Source organism: Atractosteus spatula, chromosome 4, assembly GCF_055471065.1.
Source record: "Atractosteus spatula isolate fAtrSpa1 chromosome 4, fAtrSpa1.hap1, whole genome shotgun sequence".
Classification (NCBI taxonomy): Eukaryota; Metazoa; Chordata; class Actinopteri; order Semionotiformes; family Lepisosteidae; genus Atractosteus; species Atractosteus spatula.
Window position 1 is genome coordinate 17,181,494 of NC_142709.1, and position 24,985 is coordinate 17,206,478.

The 24,985-nt window shown below is 36.8% G+C and overlaps 1 protein-coding gene across 1 annotated transcript in view; it reads right to left on the bottom strand.

The window, feature by feature from the left end:
• The window catches only part of stxbp5l (syntaxin binding protein 5L), a 261,129-nt gene that overhangs the window by 68,139 nt on the left and 168,005 nt on the right, over positions 1-24,985 (bottom strand). The window contains exons 6-8 of the mRNA XM_088914500.1: positions 18,528-18,591; positions 12,715-12,798; positions 3,900-4,023 (exon numbers count right to left, since the gene is read on the bottom strand). Of these exons, the coding sequence (XP_088770626.1) occupies positions 3,900-4,023; positions 12,715-12,798; positions 18,528-18,591 (272 nt within the window). The remainder of the gene's footprint in view (positions 1-3,899; positions 4,024-12,714; positions 12,799-18,527; positions 18,592-24,985) is intronic.

The window sequence follows — 24,985 nt, forward strand, 5'->3', positions numbered from 1 at the left end:
ATGTGTTGAGTAATTCCATTCAGTTTCAAAGTGTGTTCCCAGTCTTTGTACTAGGTAAAGCATAGAAATGGCACACTGCTTCACACTCAAGGCAGTTGGACTTTCAGATCAAAGCTGGTTTTTAATTTTAGCTTACACAGCCAAGAGTTCCACATCCACCGTGACCGTAAACCGAAGTTCGTTACATTCAAAAGACCTCTGAATATATTGGATGTGATTCTGTAAATAATGTATTTTAAACAAGGCAGAACAGTCTATTTGTCCATGGGATCAAAGAATTGTTTGTGCTGTTTTGGGAAAGGAAGGTTTTAAAAATGACAATAACATAACATTCTGAAACTCATTTTTAGACATCTGCCATTCTTACATACGTACGAATTACTGTACATCATTGTAGGAGAAAACACTTTTGTCATTTCCTACCAGGCTCACAAACAGCTGATAGAGTTGTTTTCACAAGTGTATTCCAGAATCAAGTCTTTTTCAGATACTCTCCTTAGTAAATAAATGGTGGAACAAATTAGAAGTAACTTGAAAATTTGATTTTCAGTGTGGACAATCAAGCTTTCTGTTAAGTACGTCAAAAAAGCCTTTATTTGTTTATGGAAGACAATGCCATACAATCTTTTGTGTGTTATTACAATGTTAAAGAGTGTTGTTTAACTTTACTTTTAAACACCTGAGATGCCACAGTTGTCGCTGATGTATTTATACAGACTTCTTAATTACTCTTTAGAATGCAACTCTGTAGAGGCCTGGTTGAGGTCTTGTGAAAAACTAAGCTATTATATACAGTCAATATATCTTAGTACAATTTTTCACTTAAATTCCCTATTCATATACAGTACAAATAAGTAAGTTAAAGAACAACACACAAACTGTGTTGCTGACAACCACAAGCTTCCTAGTAAATGCACCAATTCAGACATTGGACTGAGACCCATACTGCAGACATCAAGTCAATGTGTCAGTAATTGGGACAAATTCAAATTCCAATTAAATGAACTGATTAACATAAAGGCATAGCATACTTAATACTTCATTGTTAATTCATCTGGCAGAGGAAACACCAGCCCTAGCCAAAGATCAGCACTTTTACAATCCCCCTCATTTAGGAGACTTGAAGCAGGGACCAGTGATCAATTTGTCAAACACAAATTGCGTCTCAAGTAGATGCATTGTGGTAGCTAGCTGGTCTCGAGGTCCTGCTGCAGGCCAGACCGAGTTCTGTTCTGACAGAGTTTTGTCTTTTCAGGTTCACCCTCTTACTCGGTGCTTCAGGAAAAAGTTTAGATAGAAACTATGGCAAGCACATGGTTCTGTTGTCAGTCAGCCAAGTTAGTTTGGTGAAGAGAGCAGGTGCTGTTAGAGGTGATGCACCAGTTTTTAATTGGAGAAAACTCAGTTGGTGATTGGTCAATTGGTCAAGAAGCTACAAGGTGGAGTGGGTATCCATACCCTGCAGGTCCCTGATTGGTTCGTCATCTTGTTGGAGGAATGACCACGGGCCGTGAATTTTAAGAATATTTCCAGATAAGCCTATATCCTTCAGCTATACATCCAGGTGCCATCTTAAAGGAATATTGACAATGGATCTGGACTGTCCTGGGAAAGATTCTTATTCAAAAGATAAGCTCATCTCCCTCACTTGCTCACATACAAAGACCACTAGATCACAGGAGAGGCCTCTTTGGCTACATTCCTGTGACAGAGAACAAGCTGTTTGGTCTCAACAAAGATTGTAGGAAATACATAATATCACTTAATTCTGAGTTAAATAATAGGCCTTCTCCCTACACAGTACTGTGGAGAGAGGGATGTCTGCAGGTTTATCAGACTGTTCTAAATCTCATGTAAAGTTTCATAAACTAAAGTGTAATGTCTAAAGAGATGTGAAAAGCATAAAAAACTGTTATTTAAATTATCATCAAGCACCACGTTATACTATATAAAAACTTGACAAAAATAATAAGAAAGGAGAGAAAAGTTAGGTCTAATTGATATTGTTTGTTGGACAATATTACCTTGTGACTTCATGAATTTCAGTTACTTGTATTGTATCAACTAGGTATTTATAATCCATTTAATTAACCATAAAGGGTAGCACATTTATCCACAATCCCCAATTATTCAACAGAGAAAATAATTACACCGATATATTTAAAGGCTGAAATCTAAAAAAAAAAAAATACCAAGTGTTCAGTCTTTAAATTAAAGGTTGAAGAACTGTGGAAAATGTTGACAGGTCACTGAGTCTTTTGTCTTCTTTTTCTTGAGATGTAGTTTTTGTGTTAAAATGTCACCTCACAGCTGCTTCTCTATTAGACCTGAAAGAAGCTAATCAATGGGGGTTACCAAGATACTGCACATGGGGACACTGAGCTATGTTTGGCTTCTCTTCCCCTAGAGTCGTGCTGAGCTGACTCAGTAGGGGTCATTGTAGGATGCTGTGGCTGATTTAGCGATGTGAACTTAATTATACCTTAATCATATACCTTTGTTCCATATCTTTTAGTCTCATTAACTGTAAGCATTAATTTCCCTACAGAAGAAATTACCATGGGCTTGGGTTTGAGTTAGTGTAGCATGTGGATGAAACTGCGGTTACAAGTATAATAAGGTTTAAAACATGCATAATATTACTTACAAATGTAATATTACTTACATTTCATTGTGCTTCTGTATCCCAAAGGATCCCTAAGATCTTTACATAGGGTATACTGTAGGTGGGGTTCACAACTTTATTTATCAAATGGGTTATATGTAGCGAGTAGTACCAGAAGACCCTGTACACATCAGATCAGGTGTAATAGCTTTACCGCTCGAATTAAGGAAACAATGAGGAAAGAGATTTTCCTAGCCCAGACTGTAATTTAGTTACTGTCAATGTAGGATTAACATCCTAATTCTTTCAAAAAGTAGTCAGGATTTTGTTTTTAATGTCTCGTCTGAAGGACTGTACAACTGGAGACACTAAGCTGTGTCATACTTGGACACTGGGTTTGGAAATCCTCATGGGATGGGAAAGCATACTAGTCTACCAACACAACTTATATTACTTATAGTAGCAACTTTGGTTTCCTTAGAGGTCTCCCTTTCAATGCTGTGCAGGCCCAGCCTTGCTACTAGGACCTGATGAGATCAGGCTACAAACTGCAAATACTGCTGCTTTGTTAGAATCCCCCAGAATGTTAGGCTTTCAGTCTAATTTATGGTAAATTTGGGCTTTATTCACTTTTCAAATTTTAATGGTAGGGTTAGGTTTAGGTTTGGCTGTAATTTAGTTCTATAAATGGACTTGGAAATTTCTGTGAGATATGTCTTTCACTGAATCTAATTTTATGTTACAACAATATGGAATTAATGCTATTTTAGCCTGAGATTTGAGTGTGGGCTCATTTGAATTTTGTGACTGGCAGACATAGCTCTGTGTTTTGATCTGTATTTTATTCCATATGTCGAGCGAACTCAGCTAGATTTATTTTAAATTGCTCAATTCAAGTTTAGCTGATGATGCCACTCACTGTTGAAGCAGATGCCTGTGTACAATCGAGTCACTTCTAATGACTGGTTGAATTCCATTTTTTTTGCGTCCAGAAAAATTCTACATGCATCTAATCTTAGCACTTTTCAGTCCTATTCATAACACAGCATGTTCAGATTCTGTGACTGGACTTTGATTAAAACACTTCAAAGACCACACGTTTTCTTAAAAAAATAATTTCAATAAAACAGATCAAATACATTTTACTCGGCTCATCAGGAGTAAGAGATTTAATTTTGCCTTCTTCACTACGTGATAGGGAAAAGTACAACAGATTTGCAGAACTTTTTGTAGAAGAGCATATCAACCTGAACAGAAGCGGATTCGTTTTCATACGGAAGGGCCACTCGCTTACCATGTGGAAATGTGATTTGGATGGGCTTGGTGGTGTTTTTCAGGCTCCACGTGGTCAGGCTGCCATCTGAATGACTGCACATGAACTGTTTGCCTTCATGATGCCAGCTGACTGAATGGATGGCCTTAAAATGTGAACAGAAGGCAAAATGAACATGACATAAAAACACAACTTTTTAAAAACAGTCACAGAAGGCAATGCATAAGAAATGTAATTAAAGTCCATAAAGGCAAAGGCAAGAAGAGTTAGAACGAATAAGTAGACATTTGGCAGATCTTGCTTACTTGAATCAATTTTCAATTTTATATAAATCTTAAGCATTATATTAAAAGTACAAACTCCTTACTAAAGATTGTATTTTCTGTATGGAAGATACTGTAGTTTGGATGTATTGCATAAGTAGATCATCATTTTTTAAAACCATTTTATGCTTACTGATGCTTTTATATATAAAGCAAGGAAGTTACTGCCCAATGAACATGATATATTTTTATTAAACAACATCCTGTATTCTGACTGTGTATTCTGTTATTATTTAATATTTGTCTTAGCCTTCTTTCCATTGACATCTGCCATGAAATATTCGGCAGCCTCATAATATAGTGCATTTCAAAATACGAAGATGTATAGGGTGAAATATAGAGAAACATATAGCCTTTGAATATACTAAGATGTATAGAGAGCTTTGCAGAAAGAAAACTGGAATGACAGCAGAATTTGACTAAATAATGTTGATCTCTTTGACAGTAAGCTTAATTGCTAAATGATTGTTGATCAGACAAAATACAGCATCCTTTGTGTTCTGATTGAACTGTAAGAAACATTTTTATGTTAAACATTTGTATTTTTAATATGACTTTGATTTACTTTGTTACTAAATGGAGGGTACATTATATTCTACAGAGTTAAAGGGAAGAAGGTCATGGAATAAATAAAATAAGAAACAAGGTTAAAATTTTTAACATTCTTCATAAAAACAGGTTAAATGCAGTCAGTGCTTAACCAGTACAGTATAGCAAAGGAAAAGAAAAGTTTTTCTTATTTAGCAACACTAGACCTATGATGAACACTTCTTTCAATCTAATTAGGATTAGAATTTGTTTTTGTAACAGAAACTGAGGACAGTGAGATAATACTATGAAAGAAAAGTGTGAAACCATGACATGTTTCTACAATTCATCAGCTGGGCTAAACACATTATTTTACTGATTGCAACCTAAAACTGTATGTCAGACAATGAATAACATTTGCATGCTGTGTGGATTTGTGGCTAGTTTAGCGTTTGTCAGTCCGTCCCTTACAACCAAAAACCCATTATATAGTGGCTGCTACTCTATATCTAGTGAGACTGTGCCCAAAAATACACATAATACATAATATTGCATAATAGTAAAGTGTACACACATGAATATAGGTGTGTGCATACATTATTAACTAGACCAAACTGCTGGTATTGATTTTTTATACAAGCATTAGTTCATAGAAGGGAAGTAACCTTTCAGGTGTTTTCTGTCATGCCTGTCCTCACAGGAGCACTGTGCAGCAGGCTAGTCCTACCCTGGCAGCTGACCATACCTCTTCAATCCATTTAACTCTGAGCCTCTCAATCCCCGGATTCCTAGTTCACTGACTGACAAACATTCTCCTTTTGCTTTGAACCGATTTACTCATGCTATGAAAATTTCTGTTCCTTCCCAACCTTGCCTTGTGAATTTCTCTTTGTGTTTTCACTCTGTGTCACCTGGCTTTGGACCCTGACTATTTGAGACTATCATGATTCTGGACTGTGTTTAGCCTGTTTGCTATGCCTTGTTGTTGTTAATTACCTTACTTGTTCCCACTCTAGGGTTTAATCAGATGACCCACAGACCACTGTTACAACAGCAATTACATTTGCATATCCAGTAAGGCTGTCAAAAGAGTATATACTGTAGGAAAATGCACAAAAGAAAGATTTAGAGTTGGGAAGCTGCACTCTACCAATCGTCCTCTCTACAAATCATCGATTTGTAAAACTTTGAAGCTTTTTTGAGAACAGAGACATTAAAGACTACACAGAGCTATAGATTACTATTAACCCACTTCCAGAAAGCTCAGAAGATACATATTTTCTTAACATCACGGAGCAAAAAAGTTTGATCATTTTGAATGACCATAGCCGAAACATCGTGTTTCCTGTCTTCTCTTTTCAGCATGAAATAAACCTTTACCTGTTCCTTTGCAGCCTACGCATGCTGACACAGGTACAGTACCTACTTGAACTACTTAACTCCAAAATGTTTTTTAAATATGCAGGGAGAAATCATTTTAGCTTGTTTTTAACCAAGTTCTTACCTATAAAAAGAAATCGAACAGGATTTGTTCCCAGATGTGGCAATTGTAATTCACGTCTCAGAATACAATCCAATGAAATAAAGTTAATTAATTTTTCAAGGAGAGACAGAGATGGGTGATTGTTCTGTAAATGCAGTCTAGAATAAAGAGCTGTAAATTTTATTTAATCATGTTTGAACAGGTACCGTAACAAAGGTGGAGTTGATTCCATAGAAAATGTAAATGCAAAGAGATTTTTTTGCCAACTTCCCACCACTAATGACTCAGCACTATAGACGGCAACTACCACTAATGGAAGAGAGCAATGCCTCAGCACCACGGACAGCATCCACTTATACTGTTAGAAAGAAATACTTCAGACTCCACCACCACTGGTAGAATATTGCCTCAGCACCATGGACAGCACTCAACACCACTGTTAAAGAGCATTCCTCAGCACCATCAACACTCTTATCTTTCCTGATTGCTGCTTCCCTTCCCTTGGCTTTAGTGTCCAATACAAAGGTAGCTTTTGAGGAATCCAGAAGTGAAGATGGTTTGTAGTCATTAATTTACTTTCCTGTCATGTTGCTTGTTCCCTCCTATATTCTTTCTCTCCCTAAATTGTGCCTCTTTAAGGAAGCTGTAAGTGGTTTTAAATACATGGGATTGCTGTGTCCCACACAACAGAGGCATCTGTTTTTTTATTTAGGTCTTTTAACTGATTACTTAACCACTCTCAACTGTTTTGATTCTGGGGGTGAGGGTGTCCCTTTTGGAAAGGACAGGGTACTAATTAATATAACCTTTGAGACCTCCCCCTGAATGGTAATATGAACGGCAACATGGATTTAACACACAAAGGCAGATGCTTTACTTATGAACATGAACACCAAATTATAAAACTTAGTCAAGATATAACATTAATAAGAACTGATGGTCATAGAATGATGATAAAAATGTGAGAAAATCTTCTTAAACATGGTTTACCTCAAAATTAGGAAATTACATGCACTATAAAACCTTTTAACAATTTTTGAATATGACAAACAACTTCATCACTTTAATCCTAACCTGAGCACCAACTAAATTAAAAAAATACCATGATATTTAACAATTGTATTACATAAAATTGAAATCCGTTTACAATGGAATATAACAGTAGACAATAGACAAGCAGAATGATGCACTGTAGGAAACGCATTTCATTCACAATTCACTGGCAAACTCTTAATCCATATTTTTCTGATATACTGTAGGTCCATCGAAGGTCCTGAATATTTTTTGCTTGCATTTTTTAGCAATCATTTTAGGTTCTTATTGCTATTCCTTTTTTAATATCTATATGAAACCTAGTATTTGGTAAATGCCCCAGGTAACTCAATTTCGCAGTCGATTTTTCTTTTGCATAAGCAGTAGAGCAACAGCACTGCAAGCCTCAGAATAACATCAAGGGGTATTTGTTATGTTTCATTGTCTGAAAGATATGAAGGCAACTCATTTGTTACCCTTCTATGCCCTTTTCAGATTTAGTCCATTCCAATGAAATGTGTTTAGGATAGAAAAGTATACTGACTGCCCTTCCATATAAAGCTGGTGGTGACCTGTGCAGAATGTATTTTATGTTCAACTGAAAAAAAAACTACGCCATATTTACCTTGTTGCTCACTGTGAGAAGATTATTTTCACAATATAAAGTGCCTTTAAATAAATTATATACTTACAGAACAGAATGGACACCTGATTGACAAGCAATTATATTTTTATTCCAGTCAAAATTAATTTTCCCACAAACTTGATCCCAAATTCCCATTTGTCATCATATTGAACCTGTCAGCTTATGACTACTTAAATCTGTATTTCCTGCATCTGTGCAACCTAGTGTGGAAGCCTAATATTGCACCTTTTTAAAAAGCATTATCTACAATGAAGTGCTACCATTATTTATGAAACTCAAAATTACAAGGGTAAAAAATATAGGCAAGATAAAAGATTTGAAGGCAAGGCTGAAGTGTTTCACAAAGGAACATGCCTGATTACTTACAGTAACTTTCCAATTCTGGACCTTAATAAACCTGAGGTCCAGTCTATTAATGAGAGAGACATGTTTCTGAATGTTGAAGCAAGAGTTCTATTTAAAATTAGTGGCTGACTTTGTTTGACTCTTGTTGATTTCAAATCAGAAAAGCTTTTTGACAATTGGTTTTGGTTTTGACAATTAAAAAAAAATCCAGTTTATCTGTCTCCATCTTTTAGACCTTAGGGATGCTAGCTCTTCCTCATTGGTGACCTCTCAGGGAGGACTGTACTGTCCTCTTCCTGCAATGTTGCTCTTGGCTCTAAGCACACTACCCACTAAATCTTCACTGTCTTCATTAATTGAGGCAAAGGGGCATTCACCCTGACTAACACAGGTTAAGAATTGTTGCAAAATACTTAGTCTTTAGTTTAATAATCACTATTCATCATTCTGACCAGCTATGCCTCATTTTGTCGTTTTTTCCCATTTAACATGTGGCCATCTTGGCCCAAGACCAGACCATTGTGCCTGAAATTTGAGCCAAATGGGGTCTTTTTTCACGAAAAAAAGATCTCTTACTACCTCTCAATGGGAAAGTCACATCCCACACATCAAATGCATAACATCTAAGTCTTCCATTTAGCATGTTAATTTACTTTATGTATTTGTGTATATTTAAATATGAACTGATTCTAATCTGTTATCAGAAGTGCCCTTCAGAACACAGTATTGATAAAAGTATTAATGCAAGAATGTGTTTTTTTAATTAAGACAACTAATAAAATATTTTCCTGATTTTAAAGTTTTATTTGAAAAACCCATTACAGCCTGCTTCCTATATACATGAATACAGAAATAATTTAGTTTGTGCATCTTTTCAGTGTGTCTTCTGTTTGAAGATTGGCAGACCTTAGGACAGATTTCCTTGATAATCATTTTGTATTACATTAAACGATTCAGAGACACCATGGTTCTTAAAATATACAGAACAAAAAAGAGTAAGTCAACTGGAAGATTCTTTGTCATAACGTTTTAATAGAATGATTATTTTAAATTATAGTAGTGTGGATGTGCTCCTGTTTGTGAATAGCATTAATGTGGGCCAATATGTATTTATATTACGCTGGCCGTAACACTCACAGGAGTCAATTACAAATTTCCATTAATTTTTCTGGAGTGCAAACATTTAAAAATAGAATTTGAGTTTAAATGAAAATTACTTGATGCAACCTTTAAATAACAAATTAGAACGCAGTGTGATTTCACTCAGATCACAAAACATTGTTGTTCGTAAAAATTGCATTTGGTTCAAATGAAGTGAACATTTCTGTACAGATATCCTAATACGACCTGACATTTCCAGTAGAGAAAATTTCTCTAAAGGCACAGATGAAAGGTTCTTGCAATGAGTGAGGCACACATGTTCTTAGAGATTAGGAATTGTTAAATATGGATGAATTGCTGTAGTAAGAGTTGCCCTTGTACAGAAAATAAACATGGTTAAACGTATTTGGCAGGTATTATTTATCTGTAGGCGATTTATTACATTCTATTTTCATGATAATATAAAACGGCCTCTTACAACTTTTTTTCCATAAGCAATACAATCTGTACAAAAATTCAGGATGACTGAACAAAGATGAGTAAGCCTAAGGAAACAGACGTGGAATTAATCTGTCAAAGTCCTTTTATTCATAAAAAACGGTTTAATGCTAAAAGACCCTGACACTATACAAACCTTAATTATATGCATTTTAATAATTTATTCCAAAACTGAATTTTTAGACTGTTTTTGAATCATTTGCAACATTTGTTAGTATTTATTATTTATTTGCTAGAAAAAGTTAGTTTTGCATAATATTGTGTGTGTTGCAATAGTGTTGCATTTCTGTAGTTTAGAATCAACAATTTTTACACCAAATCTTAGTTTTTACCAATTTCACACCAGCTTCATCTGAAATTGCCAATTGGATATGAAACATCTTTATAATTCCTTTACCACTCAGAAAAGACAAAGACATGCTTCACTAACTCGCCAATTTACAGAGCCATTCATCATTTGACACGATACAAGCTCACAAATACCTTGCAGAAGATAGCTTAAGAAGCTAGGAGCTGCGTTTCTTACTGAAAGCAGTGCAGACCTGCCAGCATCTGAAAAGTCATAGAAACTGAGGAAATCTGGCAGAATCCTGTACTCAGCCAATTACATGCGGCCACTTGTAGGAACCCAGTCAGTCTTATGATTTCTTCTGAATCAAACCAATGCTATTAGGTCTGTAGGGCTCAGCCTGAGCTCTGAATGGTAAGCAGCCAATAAGAATCTTAGCTGTCTGGTATGTGCCTTACATTCCTGTTGTCTCGTTTGATCTTCAGTTCTTCTCCTCAGCAGCCTCTCTGGGTGATCATCTCACTATGGATCCCAAAGTCCGTCTGCACCCTTGTCTGTGGTTCTCAACACCAGGATTTCACTCTGAAGTTGAATTCCCCTTCTCCCTCAGGGCTTGGCATGTTGCCGAGCATCCCAACGTTCCAAGACCAAGATACCCGAGGATCCTCCTTTTTTTTCCTGGGAGCTCGGCACTGGATCCTGTTCCATAGCCGAGGCTGCCCTCTCAATTCCGACTACTCACCTCTTGCTCCCTCCATCCAAAACCCAAGGGCTCTTCCCTGTGCAGGTCTGCCTCTCAGTTTGTGTCCCAGCCCACTCCAGGATTCACTCATCACCGCATCTTCAGGATCGGACTGTATGGAGGCTCTTGTCCTCGGTCCTTGGATTCCTGGACTCTTCTCTGCTGGACACTTCCCTGTGGTTTTGTCCCACATCCAGGAGGCAGCTTCTGTCATCCAAGACCTCAGGGCTCTCCCTGAGCAGCTCTGCATCTTCATTTCCATTCCACTTCACTACACACCTGGACGTCACTTTGTGCCGCAGCCTCTGACCTGGACTGCATGAAGACTCCTAGATCTCCGCCCTGGACTACCTGGACTTCTTCACTGGTGGTCTCCCATCCCCATGGTTCCATCCAAAACCCAGGACTCCAGGGCTGCCCTTGTGCAGATGTCTTCCCCAGTGGACTTCAGTCACAGAGTGAATCTGGGAGACAGAGCATGCCTGGCCTGGTCTTTGAGGAGACCTCCATAAGGGCATGGGCCTTTAATCACCAGCTCTCGGGGCTTCTGACTGGACCACTGTGTGGGGGTTTCCTGCCTTGCCATTTCAGTGAGACCCTCCCTCTCAGTAAAACCCATGGGGACAAGTACAGCTGTACCCTGAAGAGACATCTTTTTCTGTCCCACTCATCAGCTCATGGGTTAGCTGGCCTGCACCCCTGGTTTCTTGGAAGCTGCCTCCCAGATCTGTGTGGCTCTCTTTCCTTCTGGGGGCTCTGTAGCCGATTCTGTCCCAGAGCTGAGGGTCCCAAATTCCGGTCAGTGGGCTGGGATGAGCAGTCTAATCTGGGGCTGGCACTTTGCCATGTCAGGCCATGTGCCAGACCATTGTGCTACACTTGGTTTCTTTGCTTGCTGACTGGCTGTGGCCTTCCCTGCTCCTTCAGCCAGTTCTGTTCTTTCCCTTCTCATTACTGACCAGCCTGGGCTGTTTAAGCCCCGTCGGCCAGTAATTAATCATACCTTTCCGTTATCATTTTCCCTTTCTCCTGGAGTATCCTAGCCCCCAGTCAGGTCTTCTTGAGTGTTCTGCCACTCTGGGGTTACTTGTGCTTGGGCTCTGATGCGTCACCACTCTTGCAGCAGTAACTGGTCACGGCATTACATTTTAACTTTTTTCTTAGTTTTTGTGGACATGCAGTGTAATGCATTTAATTCTTAAAGGTTTTCAGTTTGATCACTCTGGTTTTGAACAAAATATTAGGTTTAAAAAATACTGCATGTAAGCATCACAAAATTGATTCCATTGGAAGGGTATTAATTCTTTTGCAAGTGATGAAACTACTTGTTAGTCCTATGGAATTTTGTTTATCTTTGAAAGTTAAGCTTATCTCAAGGCTGTAAAGGAGGGAAGGCACCGTGATCTCTGGAAGTCTGGCCAGACAGCCAACTACAAACTTCTCTTAATAGCTGATTTTTCTGTAACATGATCTTAGCCATACACCCTGTCAAATTTCTTGTAACCATGGAAATCTTGACATTACTTTATTGAGCTTTCCTTTTATGGAGCTGTATAAAGGAAACTGCTTGCTTTGTATTCTCTGAACATCCCTACTATTGAAGTGTTCCTTGTATGCATATAATAAGGCCTATTTGTTTTCACTCCCATCCTAGAGCAAGAACTCTTCTGTTACAACATAAGGTACTATACAACCACTGTTCATTTTATCTGCTGGGCCCATTTTCACAGGAGGGCCCATTTCCTCAAAATATTCACTGAGCTCCTGCTCTCAAAAACAAATAGACTAGTGAACAGTTCAAACATTAGGAACAACTGCATTGTAACGAAGAAGAAGATGCGTTTCTCACCTCATCGTAGTATATTCGGAAGTCTGCTTTTTTAACTCTGAGGTCCCAAAGCACCACTGTTCCGCTTTCAAAACCAATCAGCAACTGCACATTAGAAAGATAAAGATGTTAATAAAATTAGATCACAATTAAAAACGGGCTTTAAAATTCACAGCATACTCAACCAATTACCATTTGTGGCTCCTGGCGTAGCTAAACATAACAGGTAGTTTACTTAAATGCAAAATGAGTAAACAGAGAATCAGAGGAAAATTTCCAGCGATTTGCTCTAGTTAATCATAATAAGAGTAAACATTCAGCACCTAGAAAGACACAATAGGAACATACAGGAGAGACAGCCAAAGAAATAGAGAAAGGAAAACATGAAAACAAGGAAAGCAATAGAGAGGGAGAAATAAGTAGTGTGCCAGGAGAGAGGACCTTTTTCTCATCCTTCTTAAACACCAGGTTCTAGAAAGGTATTTGAACCTTATTTAAGAGAACTTGCTGTCCTGCTATTGAAGGAAATTGCTTTCCTTTGTAAAGGAATCCTCAGGCTAAAAATGTTCTCCCCTAGTTGGTGATGCATTTTTAGAATAGGGAGGTGGATTCAAATTCACTTTGGATTCACTGGCATCCAGATTTAAAGGATGTGAGATTTAGCTCTAAGTTGTTCTGTGTTTTGTTCAGAATGGAGACTTAAACAGCGAGTAAATAGTATTACGTTTTATGTTGTGTAATATTGTATATCTAGTTGTGTTATTGTATCGTTAATACATGTTTGCCTCTTTCACCAGAGCTGTACCAGAATTCAAACCATACAAACCACTCAATACATCTTCAACATATCTACATTTTTAAAATTATTTTGCTTATTTATAACTGCTTATTTTGCTTTATTTTTCTATTTTCTTAAGTCCCCATTTGTAACAATATATTAATCTAAAGTGAAACCCAACTTCTATTTTCATTCCAATACAGTCCAATACAGGGTTGAACAATCTGGTCAATGACTCTTGGGGTATGGGGTAAATATTATAGGAAGACTGCAGGATGTCCATGGGACCTGTTATGGGTTTTGTGGTACAATATTTATTTCACATAATCTGAGAATAGTCATGAGTAAAAATAAATTGCCTTGCTCACAATCCACTCTATGCAAGCTTTACTATGGATTTTTTAGCAGATATACAGCAGTATGCTCCTATGTTCCATTGTGAAGAAGAATTCATCTTAATATTATTTTAACGAACAGTGTTAAAGGTGTGATTTTGAACATGTACTGTATAATAAGAAGGATGAATTAATCTAATCAATACATAAAATAAACTAGAATGGGGACTTAATTTTATCAGAGTACATTAATCTTTTTACCTCAAAGAAAATAATCTGGTACATGATAAAACAAAGTAAGTTTACTGCACTAATGGAGCTTGCACTTAATATATTATGAAGTTATATTCCAAAATGTCTACTAGTATTGCTAACACATATAGCTAATTCTTTTGTCTAAATCAACTAATTGTATGTTTCTAAATACAATATTTTATTATTTAAACAGCCTGGCATTGTAGTAGAGCAGCTTGATTGAAGTACCTAGGAACAGCAAGTCCCCATGCAAGATTTGAACCCCAACCTCCTAGCTGTACTGTAAGTCCTATGCATCTAAATCAGTTGTTGATGCATACAATACTCTATAAAAACAGTGTACAACCACCCATCTTTTAGACTGTGCCAGTACTCCTCATTGCTGTCTAATACCTCACGTTGCTGGTGGTCTGACAACAATGAAATTGAAATATTTTTACAACACAGCACCAAGAGACATAAATTAAGTTCCTCATTATGTCCAAGCATTTACAATTCCCAGGAAAATAAGGTATACAAAGCATTTATTTCTATAATAAGAGGTTGACTAGATATCGTGCCTTCCAAGGTATTGGGAAAATAACATTATTCTGGTTTTATAGTGAAGCAATTTAACCTGCTTGATTATAAATGCACTTTCATTTATTGTACTCATTAAAGTGTCCATTGAACATTCAAGTTTAGAATAAAATATTCAAAAAGCCGTGCACATCTGTTTGTAATTGAACATAAAGGGACATCATTGGAAACAGGTGAACAGACACTGGTGACCAGAGATCTACACTTGGATGGTGACGTGGTCTCAGTAAGATTTTGCATCTTGTATTCCCCCGCAACAAGTGCGGCTGTAAAGTCAGGTAAAAATTGGCTGTGAGCACCATAGACATTGAGCTGTAAGCAGCAGGGTATGTCTTCATTCAGGTTCCATTTGATGATGGCAATGATGATGCTCACTTGAGGAGCGGACATATTGATTACTTTGTCAGTTTTTAATTTATGAACCAGGCTTGGCATTTAATGGGTTAAATCAACTCACCACCGGCTCTCAATCAACTCTGTACAGATGAAGTCATTCAGAAGTTATACAACAGGCAGAGTCACTTTAACATGTCACGGCCTGTTATTAACCAAAATGACTTTAAAACATTTCAGCATTATCCAAAACTTGTATAGTATTTTGTTTTTCCACATGCTGTATTCTAAAATCGTACATGAATAGTTAGAAATTTTTAGTGATGCTCATTATGCAGGCAATAATAAATAGTAAAAAGATGGGCAAGTCTTGAAAAGGTAGTTTATTATTTCAACTAGAGGTTCAAGGGGATTGTATAAAACAGGTATATTAAAATTCCCTCAGTATGTATTTGTAGGACACATTCTGTCTGTAAAGCAGGATTAAGTTGAGATTTGGGAAATAATTACTCTCTGTATGCTACAAATGTATTAAGTCTGTTAACAGAGTAGGATTTATTTTTAAATCCAGGCAAGAGCATAAAGTAAAAGTATGCGAGTTCTGAATGTTCTGCAAACAAAATGTTGACTCGGAAATTGCTAAAACAAGACAATGGTTGAAGGGCTGTAATATAATGCATTTATGAGAGATAGTCTTTATCTTTCTCCATGTGCAAATTTCCACCGTACTGGAAAATATTTTTTTTCCCCACTGTGAGCAAGCCTTTTGAATTTTGAATTTTATGGGGTCTGATTAAATATTTTACTGTGAATAAGTATATGTTCAAAATCTGATTCTCTTGTAATTTTAAATCCCACTTACTTACAAAACCACTACAGTACCCTCATCAATGGATCACATTGCCTTATGTTTGGTTTTGTTTTATCCTTCTTACTGTAGTCAATGTTTCCTTACCTACACTGTTTACTGCTCAGTAGACATTGTATTAATTCTGCTCTGCACAGGCACTTCGCTTACTGTATGGCAAGTGTCTGCCTCGCTGTTTTCTGCTTCTTTACGTAGATTTCTATTCTTATCAAGTAGTACTGTATATCTTGTAAGTTGCCCTGGATAATGGCTAAACAAATAAATAATACTAATAATAAGTACATTATCCTACTTCTCACAATTGTTTCCACTGTTGCTATAATGCTCTGTTGGCATTTTTCCTCTCCTACTGTGACTTGTACCACGTGTAATTGAAATAGCTGTGAAGTGTACACGTTTCATATTAATTGTAAATATTATGAAGAAAGAGAAGAAGTCAAGCCAAGAGATTAAATTAAGTTTGACAATAAAAGTAGGTCCGCACATCACAAGAGGAAATTAAAGCCTGGGAGGCATACAGGAGACAATTCTCTACTCAAAAAGTCATGGACAAGGGGAGCAAACTGCTCCACCTTTCTGTTACAGCTGACCTGGGTAACAGCTGCTATGAAATCCAGGCTGTAATTACCTGCTAGCAACCAAATGAGCTAGATGGCCCAAGAGGCATGCTGTAGTTTGTACAGTATCGCTTCGGATATTCTTGAGCAGCATGTTAATATGAATTTTTATTCTTGCTGTTCTTAAGATTCATATATTGATTTTAAATAAACTGCCACATGCTGTATAGTTACTTTGGGTGGGAAAATGCAGATCAGGACAGACGGAACAGGACCCACAGAGGCAAAGCGCACACAAGGGTTATGTGAGAAGAGACGGGGAGATTGTCAAATTCTGATTGGGACCATGCTCTAAAGGAAGCGGTAGCACTTTCATCATGTACCGATATAAAACAGGAAAAGCACAGTGGAGACAAGATGCAAAGAACTACTGTAGATCCTGACAAGTAAAATCACTTTATGGTGAGCCATCACAGTGGAAGTGCAGATCATACAATCCTTTATTGGATTGGACAGGCTGGTGAATAAAGCTGTCAAGTGGAAGGAAACTAGGCTTAATTCGCAGAGCTCTGTTGGAATGGAGCATAAAGCTCAAAGAATTTAAAGGCAGTTGTCAGCTTCTGAACAAAGCTGAGCTTAAGCCAGTATCTACTGTAATATGGCACTCAGGCTTCCTTCCACTCCATGGCAAGGAAAGGAGATTCACATGGAATATAATTTCCGCTATATAATGTCCAATCTTTTAAATATGGTGAGCCCATCCAACGTTTTGCGTAGTTAAGATTCTGTGAAACAGTATATTCTGTATTTCTTTATTTTTTATTCAACTTGGAATTTTTCTGCTCAATATTTTTTTTTTTGCTCTATCAGTTTGTATATAGAGTCCTCTTATGGACAAACTAACTATTGAACTAGCACCAGACAGATGAAGGTTTGTTAAATTTTAACCCGCCTTTCATTTTATAATTATTTCACCTTAACTTTTAAGCTTAATAGATATTCTCCCTCTACTATTTTCTAGTGCAGACTATACAGTAGCTCACTATACAGACAAAATGTGCTCTTTGGAAACCTTTGAAGTTTAGAGTTTGGCCTTGCCTAATTCAGTGGAAATAAGAGGAATGGGCTTAAAAGTAGAGAAAAGGCTGGAAAACACCATGCAAGAGGGTTGGATCATCTTTGAGTGGTTTACTCAAATGCTATTGCCATATTTGCAAGAAGTATAAAAGTGTGAATAAGAACAGTATACAGTATGTGATCTTAAAGAATCACAATATTTTTTTCAAACCCCTACTAAGCATTATTTTTATTATTTAAAATGATTATAATAGCACTCTTCCCTGTTAACTCTAAAACAAGTGTCTTAATGCAATGGATGGGAGCAATGTCAACAACTGAGGCACAGTGTGGAGTGGAGTAAGAGAACTATGAGTTCCTGTAGAATTTTCGGCAATAGTACATTGTATGTTTGATGTACTTGATTCAAAGTATTGGTATAAAACTGTGACAAATCAGGCAAAGGTAGTGTGTGGATCATTATCACAGTTCCCCATGTAAATAAATCTTATTTTAATTTTACTATTAAAATCGGACATACTAATCTCTTCTGAATTATTTCTAACTTCAAGTTGATATGATTTGCCACCTCACACAGTGATGTTGAAAGATCACAGACTGATTTGTTTCTAATTATTATATCCTTTCTTTTGTAATGTGAATAATCAGGTTTCTAATATGCCCATATTCTTAACTAACTAGATATTTGAAACTTTTTGGTCTCTTTTCTGCCCAAAGTCCTATACCTGTATAGAACTTATACACATATACTGTACAGGAGATGAAATATAAAGTGTCTTAATGCATAAAAACACTGTTTTCAGTGTGGCTGAAAAAGTTTCTCACACACACATGCATAAATGAATGGTGTCATTTAGCCATTAATCGGGGCTAAACCTTTTTCAAGTAGTTCTATTGAAAAACATAGTACAAAACATTTCACACATGTTGTACTGTACTAAGTGGAATATGTTTAATAAATAAGTAACATTGCTTGTATTTTGTTTAAATGCTAGAGTGTTTCCTGATGAAGTTACAGTATCTATGTTTTTAGACTGGTATTTTGTACTTACCTTTCCTTCATCCCTTGGGCTGTCACTTAAATGCACAACAGGGCCAGGATGTGTTTTGGTTGATCTGTGAAAGAAAGCAGAGCAGAGCATTTGTTTTACACCAATTCTTTTCCTTTAGCAATTGATTTATTAAAGTGATACCATCATGACTCGCTCCCTGATAGAAATGGTAGAACATCTATAAAGTTCATGCTATTTAAAGATAACAGTAAAAGCACTTTTAATGTCAAGTAAAAAGTCCTTTCCTGGCTGTAAACAAGACATTTCTGACTAAAAAAAGTTACACCCTCAATGTAATCAGAAAAAAAGGTCAGGAAAAATTAGAAGACTATTGATGCCAATTCATATTACACTTATACCTACTAATGCATCAACTGGCCATTCCCAATAGTATCTACTTTGTATTTGATCAATAATCATTGATTGACTACAGATGGGAAAATATCTCTGCAGTGTCATGTAGTGGAGTGTTAAACAATGATAAAAGTCCTTTTGTCATCAAAGTGGATTCAACAAACCAAACGAACAGAGGCTTCAGTAGATCAATAGCATTTGATCAAATATGCAACATTCTGTCCTATAAGAAATACTCACCTATAAGATTATGTTTCTTTGGAACTTAATTATTAGTAATATTTGTAATAATTTTGTATGTTGACTGCTAAAGAGTAAACTAGATGCTCCCTACATGAACAGAACACCTGCCATGAGGGTAGAGGACAACAAATCATGTCCCCACAGGGATGGGAAATGCCAGTAACTAGCATTTTCCCCATTTGCACCGAGCTCATGGCTCACCCACCTCTCATGCTGTCTTTGGTGTTTGTAACTGATTTGTGTGCAAAGCACTTGATACTGTTAAACTGATACAAAGGCAGAACCCTTCTAAGGGTTGATGGTAAAAGTCAGGGACTGAGTTCCAACAGTGAGCAAGTGAAACAGAGAAACCTGTGGTGTGTGTGCCTGTGTGTCCTAACCCACTAGCAGGGAGCTTCCTCCACAGCAGAAGCACAGCATGTCTCCTCTGTAATGCGCTATGAGATTGAATTCACACAGGAAATAATCTAATCCTCACAGGGCTGTTGTCTGTCACAAAACCTAAGACTGTCAGCAATAGCAGGTGCTAGAGTTTCTTTAATCTAGGACTAAGTTCACTAATAAATGTATGCCTTATTAGAAATGTTTTTTTTTCTACTCTCAAAAATTAAGCCTAATCTGTTAAATCCACAAATAACTACTAAATACTCTTACGAGATAACAAAAAGACAACGAGACTTTCTGAAAAATTAATGCTACACCTAATCCGTATCACATCACGGTACTTTTATTTCACAGTATTACTCCGATTAAACAGAAGATTATCCTTCTGTTCAATTCATGCACTTAATATATGTCATTCACATGACACAACCTTAGAAATGTTGCTTAACACCATAAAGCAGAAAATGCCCATTTTAAGGCTAAAATGTAGAAACATATTGAGGGTGCTACACATTTTGTTGCTTCATATTATTTCTAAAACATTAATATTAAAACATAATTAGCTTTTGTTTAAATGTTCCCTGTCTTAACAAAAAATACACGGATTAATTTGTTTATAATGAGCATGCAGAACTTAATTTTAAAGGCAAGAGACCATTAGACCTACTGTATATGACAGGTATGACCTGATATAATATTGGAGACACGAGACCAGAATTTCTCTAGAACAATTCAGAACATGAGATAAAAAAAAATGCCCTTCCAAAACCATGTACAACTCTGTAAAGGCAAATCAGTAACTGAGAAATATTGCTGCACATTCACAGTCTTCCTGTGCTGGCAGGACTTTAAAGTTTCTCTGGAGGATTGTAAATATGAGTGACGCAAGGGCAGAACTATAATTAAGAGATGATGAAGTGATATTGTCTTCTTCTGCAGCAGTGCTGTACAGCACAAAACACAATTATCTTGGGTAATCTTATACAAGTTCTCTTTATTATCCCTCATTTTTCTGTATAGTGCATCAACAGGAGACATCTATGTAAAAGCACAAGAATGGGCCTCTGAAGGTCCTCTTAGTACAGAATACTAGAACATTGGGTTAGAAAAGAGAAACTGGTAAGGATTATACAGCAGGTGCATAACCCTCACTCCCAAACCCTCCACCTCAAAAGTAAAGATAAACATACAGCCCCTATGAACTTTGGATACTTTTTTATACTGCCTACGCTTATTTAAAAATGTTAGCCTCTTAGATGATAAATGGAATAGAGCTCAGCAACCTTATGTACCTGTACAGGTATTTTATATTAGTAAAAACAAATTAAGATGTAAAACTTTATTCTGATTGAATTCGTTTTCTAAACTGGTGTAAATACATTTTGATTTTTTGTTTTATTTATTTTTTTTTACTATTACTTAATCAAAGGCAGAACTATAAATATTGATAACATTTGTTGCCTAAAACAATCCACTTCACATTACTTTCACTTGTGACTTATATAATCAGTTGGGAGATGGATATGCAATAACACTGTTGTCCTTCAAGCCATCATTAGCTAGTTTTTACAAATTGTGTAGGCAAAAGTAAAGTTACATTAAAGAAACAATTGGCACTCTTTAAACTTGATTTATGATAGTTCTTCAGACCAGTGTCTCTTCTCTGTTCTGTGGCTGTGGTCCAATAATAATTGTATTCAAACAGCAGGAATGTAATGAAAGTTCTGGAACAGGAGGTTCATCCCAATCTATAGCAATGGTGTGTAGGAACTGTACATAACAGTGATGCTGCTGGCTCTTGATAGACTGGTACACAGACCAAACGAATATCAAGGAAAAAGCAGTTTTAAGATTCCAAAAGTCAGAGGAATAACGCTGAACTGAAATGTCCTGAAAAGATTGGTTACAGAATATTCCTGTTATAGAGCAGAAAATAATTTGCTCTTACTTGTAAATGAAATCCATTCCCATGTACCATATTAATGATAATTCTGTTGAAGAAATAAAATTGCTAACTCTTTTGGACACTATGTGGGGCTTTTTGTCAGGTTTTGCTAACTCCTCCGTAAGGAATATGTACTACATACCTTTGTCAGTCAACGTTCAACATACCTGTAACTTACTCTAACTCAGTACCTCAAATGGAGAAGATTCACAAACAAATTATAATTCCATAGCATATTTATACACACAAATGTAGCATACACATAAAACCAAAAGAGCAATATGTTCCTTTTCATCTGAAGGATCTCCTAATAAATCCATAGTATTTACCTATGAAAAGCAGCTATTAAATTAAAATTGAACTTTAAATCACCATGGACATTCAGTTAGATACTAACTGAAGACAAAAAGTAATAATTATAGCCTGCATAGTAACTTACTGATCAGTTTAATTGAAATGTTCCAATTCAGAGCCCCCTACAGTTCATGCCAATTAGAACAAAAATGCAGAGCCCTTAGCATCATAGTACTGTAAATACAAGCTCAGCAGGTCTCCAACTTTGTTCCACATTTTCATTGTTACCATGTTCAAAGCTGGAGATGATCTCCAGATAGTACCGTATAATGTAGTCCAGAACTTTGTTGTACTGCTAAATTCAAAGGTTCACTACAATTGATTTTTTAAGACTACCATTCCGTCTACCGATGTTAAGGTACAGGAAGAACTCAGGACTCCATCAATTTCATTTAGACCTGTCTCATTCAGTTGCGCAGGGAAAATATGCTGCTACCTTGCCAGGTGATGTCCCAACTGACGCCTTCATTCCTAACACCTCCAGTTAGCCTTGGGTCAGCTGGCCAAAACCATTCAACACCCAACACCACACTTCATTCCAATTGAGTCTGGAAAATAAAAAACCTCACTGCCTGCTTGCCCAGCGCCTATGATGCCCCTCAGTAAAGCTGTATTCAATCAAGCAACCCCAGCTTGCAGAGTCCTGCAGGCCCAAAATTCAAGCACGATCCAATAAACACTCATTCTCCCTCCTTCCAGGCTGGAGATTAAACACAGAATGCAACCATATTCCTCCTAGCTGGTGTTAAAAGCCTTTTAATTAGCCCAGAGGAGTGGTTAATTCCTCACAGAGCCTATCCCAGCAGCTCCTATAACTCATGTGGAATTTCATTCCCTCTAAGTACTAATTACTCATTCATACCACCTGTGTCTCATTCTGCAGGTCCTCCCAATTAACAGGCAACCATCTTGGCTCAAGGCCAAGAGTTCTGAGCCAAGATGGTGGCGTTCGCACAAAGTCATCTCTTACTATCTCACACTCACAAATCTGATTCTTATCAAGCCTTTGTGGAAGCATATTTAAATTTCTGTTTTCATTGACATGTTTATTTTTTAAGAGCCAAAATTTTGTTTGTTTTGATTCTGAGCTCATTTAACATTTAATTTCCAACTATTAATTTAGACACCTCCAGAATATTAGAAAGTTGTATCCAAACTCTTGTGTTCAGTAATAGTAAGTATGGGGGAGAGTGAACCACCCCTCCCTACTGCAGCAGGAACAATTGTTCATACATATCATAAATAGAAAAAACTCTTATTTTCAAGTGAAGCTTACCCAATACATTTCTCATTGATTTATACCCAAAATATGACCCGATATAATCATGTTTGTGCAGTGATTAGCATTGCTACAATGCAGTGTTGGGGCCCTGGGTTCAAATACTGGGGTGCTATCTGCATAGTGTTTGTACTGTATGTTCATGTAGGCTTCCTCAAGCTGCTCCAGTGTTCTCCCACAGTCCAAAATACATACTGGTAGTTTAATTGGCTTTTGGGAAATTTTGTTTTACAATGTTATGGATAGCCTTGTAATGTACAGCATAGGACAATCTCAGGGTGTTCAAATCCATATACTGTACATCCAAACAAATACACACGGAAGCAATTCAGAGACACCAATTATCCTAGCCAACCTGTCTTTGGAAGACGGGAGGAAACAGGAGCATCTACAAAACATACATGTGTGCAAACAGACCCATGAAGGACTATGCATGACCTGGAACCTGTGAGGCTGCAGTGCGAATCACCACACCAGTGTGTTACTCCTATTCTATTGTACATTCCTCCATTCATTTTCTAACCACTTTATCCATAAAGTTGTGGGAGAACTGGAGCCTATCCCAGGAAGGTAACAGGAGTAAAGCAGGATACACCCTGGACAGGATGCCAGTGCATCACAGGGCTCACATGCCAGGGCCATATTATATTATAGCACAGCAGCATCTAATTTGTACTAAATTCTTCTATGCACCAGCACCAGTGAAGTATCGCCCCTGCAAGAAAACAGTGCTGAACTAGTAAAGATACTGCTTTCATGTCAAAATCTCCACATCCCATGGTTATTTGCAACAAAGGTCACATGCTGTAAGTACTGTAGGTGAAGTCTATAAAACTTGATTGAAGCAAAATACTTCATAAAGGTGCAAAGATTTGAAACATTGACCCTGAAGAACAATCAATGGAAAAATACAGTGACAGTACATATAAAACACAATTTCAGTGGTCAAAACTGAGATCTGTGCAAGGCTTTCTTTGAATAAAAGGCAGACCTGCTCACTAAAGCCAGCCAAGGTTATTATTTCTTTCAGAGAGCATACTATACAGGATGTTTGGAATGGATTTTCTTAGTTCAAATACACTGTAAATTGAAAGGCATTTCTTAATTCTATAATACATTTATACATTTTTCCTGCTGTGTGTTCCTAGTATTTGGTAGATTAAAATATTGATTGCTGCAGTGTGATATTTGTTTGATATATAAGGGGCATCAGGCCTTTGAAACAGTCATCCAGGAAGACATTATAAAGTGGTTTCCACTTGTGTTCTCAGCATTACTAATTAACTAGAGAAAACAGCATTTGTGCAAATTGAATTATGCAAACTAAAAGTATGTGGAGAAAAAAAAGATAAAAAACGTTTTATGGTAAATGAACAAATAAAGCTGGTTATACCCATACATCAAAATGGAAAGCGATGTTAAAACATGAACTTCCTGTTTGCACATGTTTGACATGCAGTGTGGGGAAGCACTGCCCAATAAATATAGAACCATTCTCTTAAATATACAGTAAGCAGGTAAAATGTTTCTGTAAACTGCAAAATTTATTGTGCTACAGCTATCACACATTACATCTTCAAAAAAGACAACTGAACCAGATCCAGGGGATACATTAAAGTTATCACAAATCCTCCAGCAGTCACTCTAAATAGTCATTCTGAACTATTGAATTCCTAATGTGTTAATCCACAAAAAGGGCAGATAAATTGAACCAAGTAGTTAAAGAACAATAAGCCTGAATCTTACTGTATTATATGTATGGTTTTGGAAACAATAATTAGACACAAACAATCAGATCAGCATATGGAAATAAGATCCTAATGGAATAATCAGCATGGATTTGTAAGAGATAGGTTTTGCTAACCTGATACAGTTAATTGAGGAAGCAACAATATATAA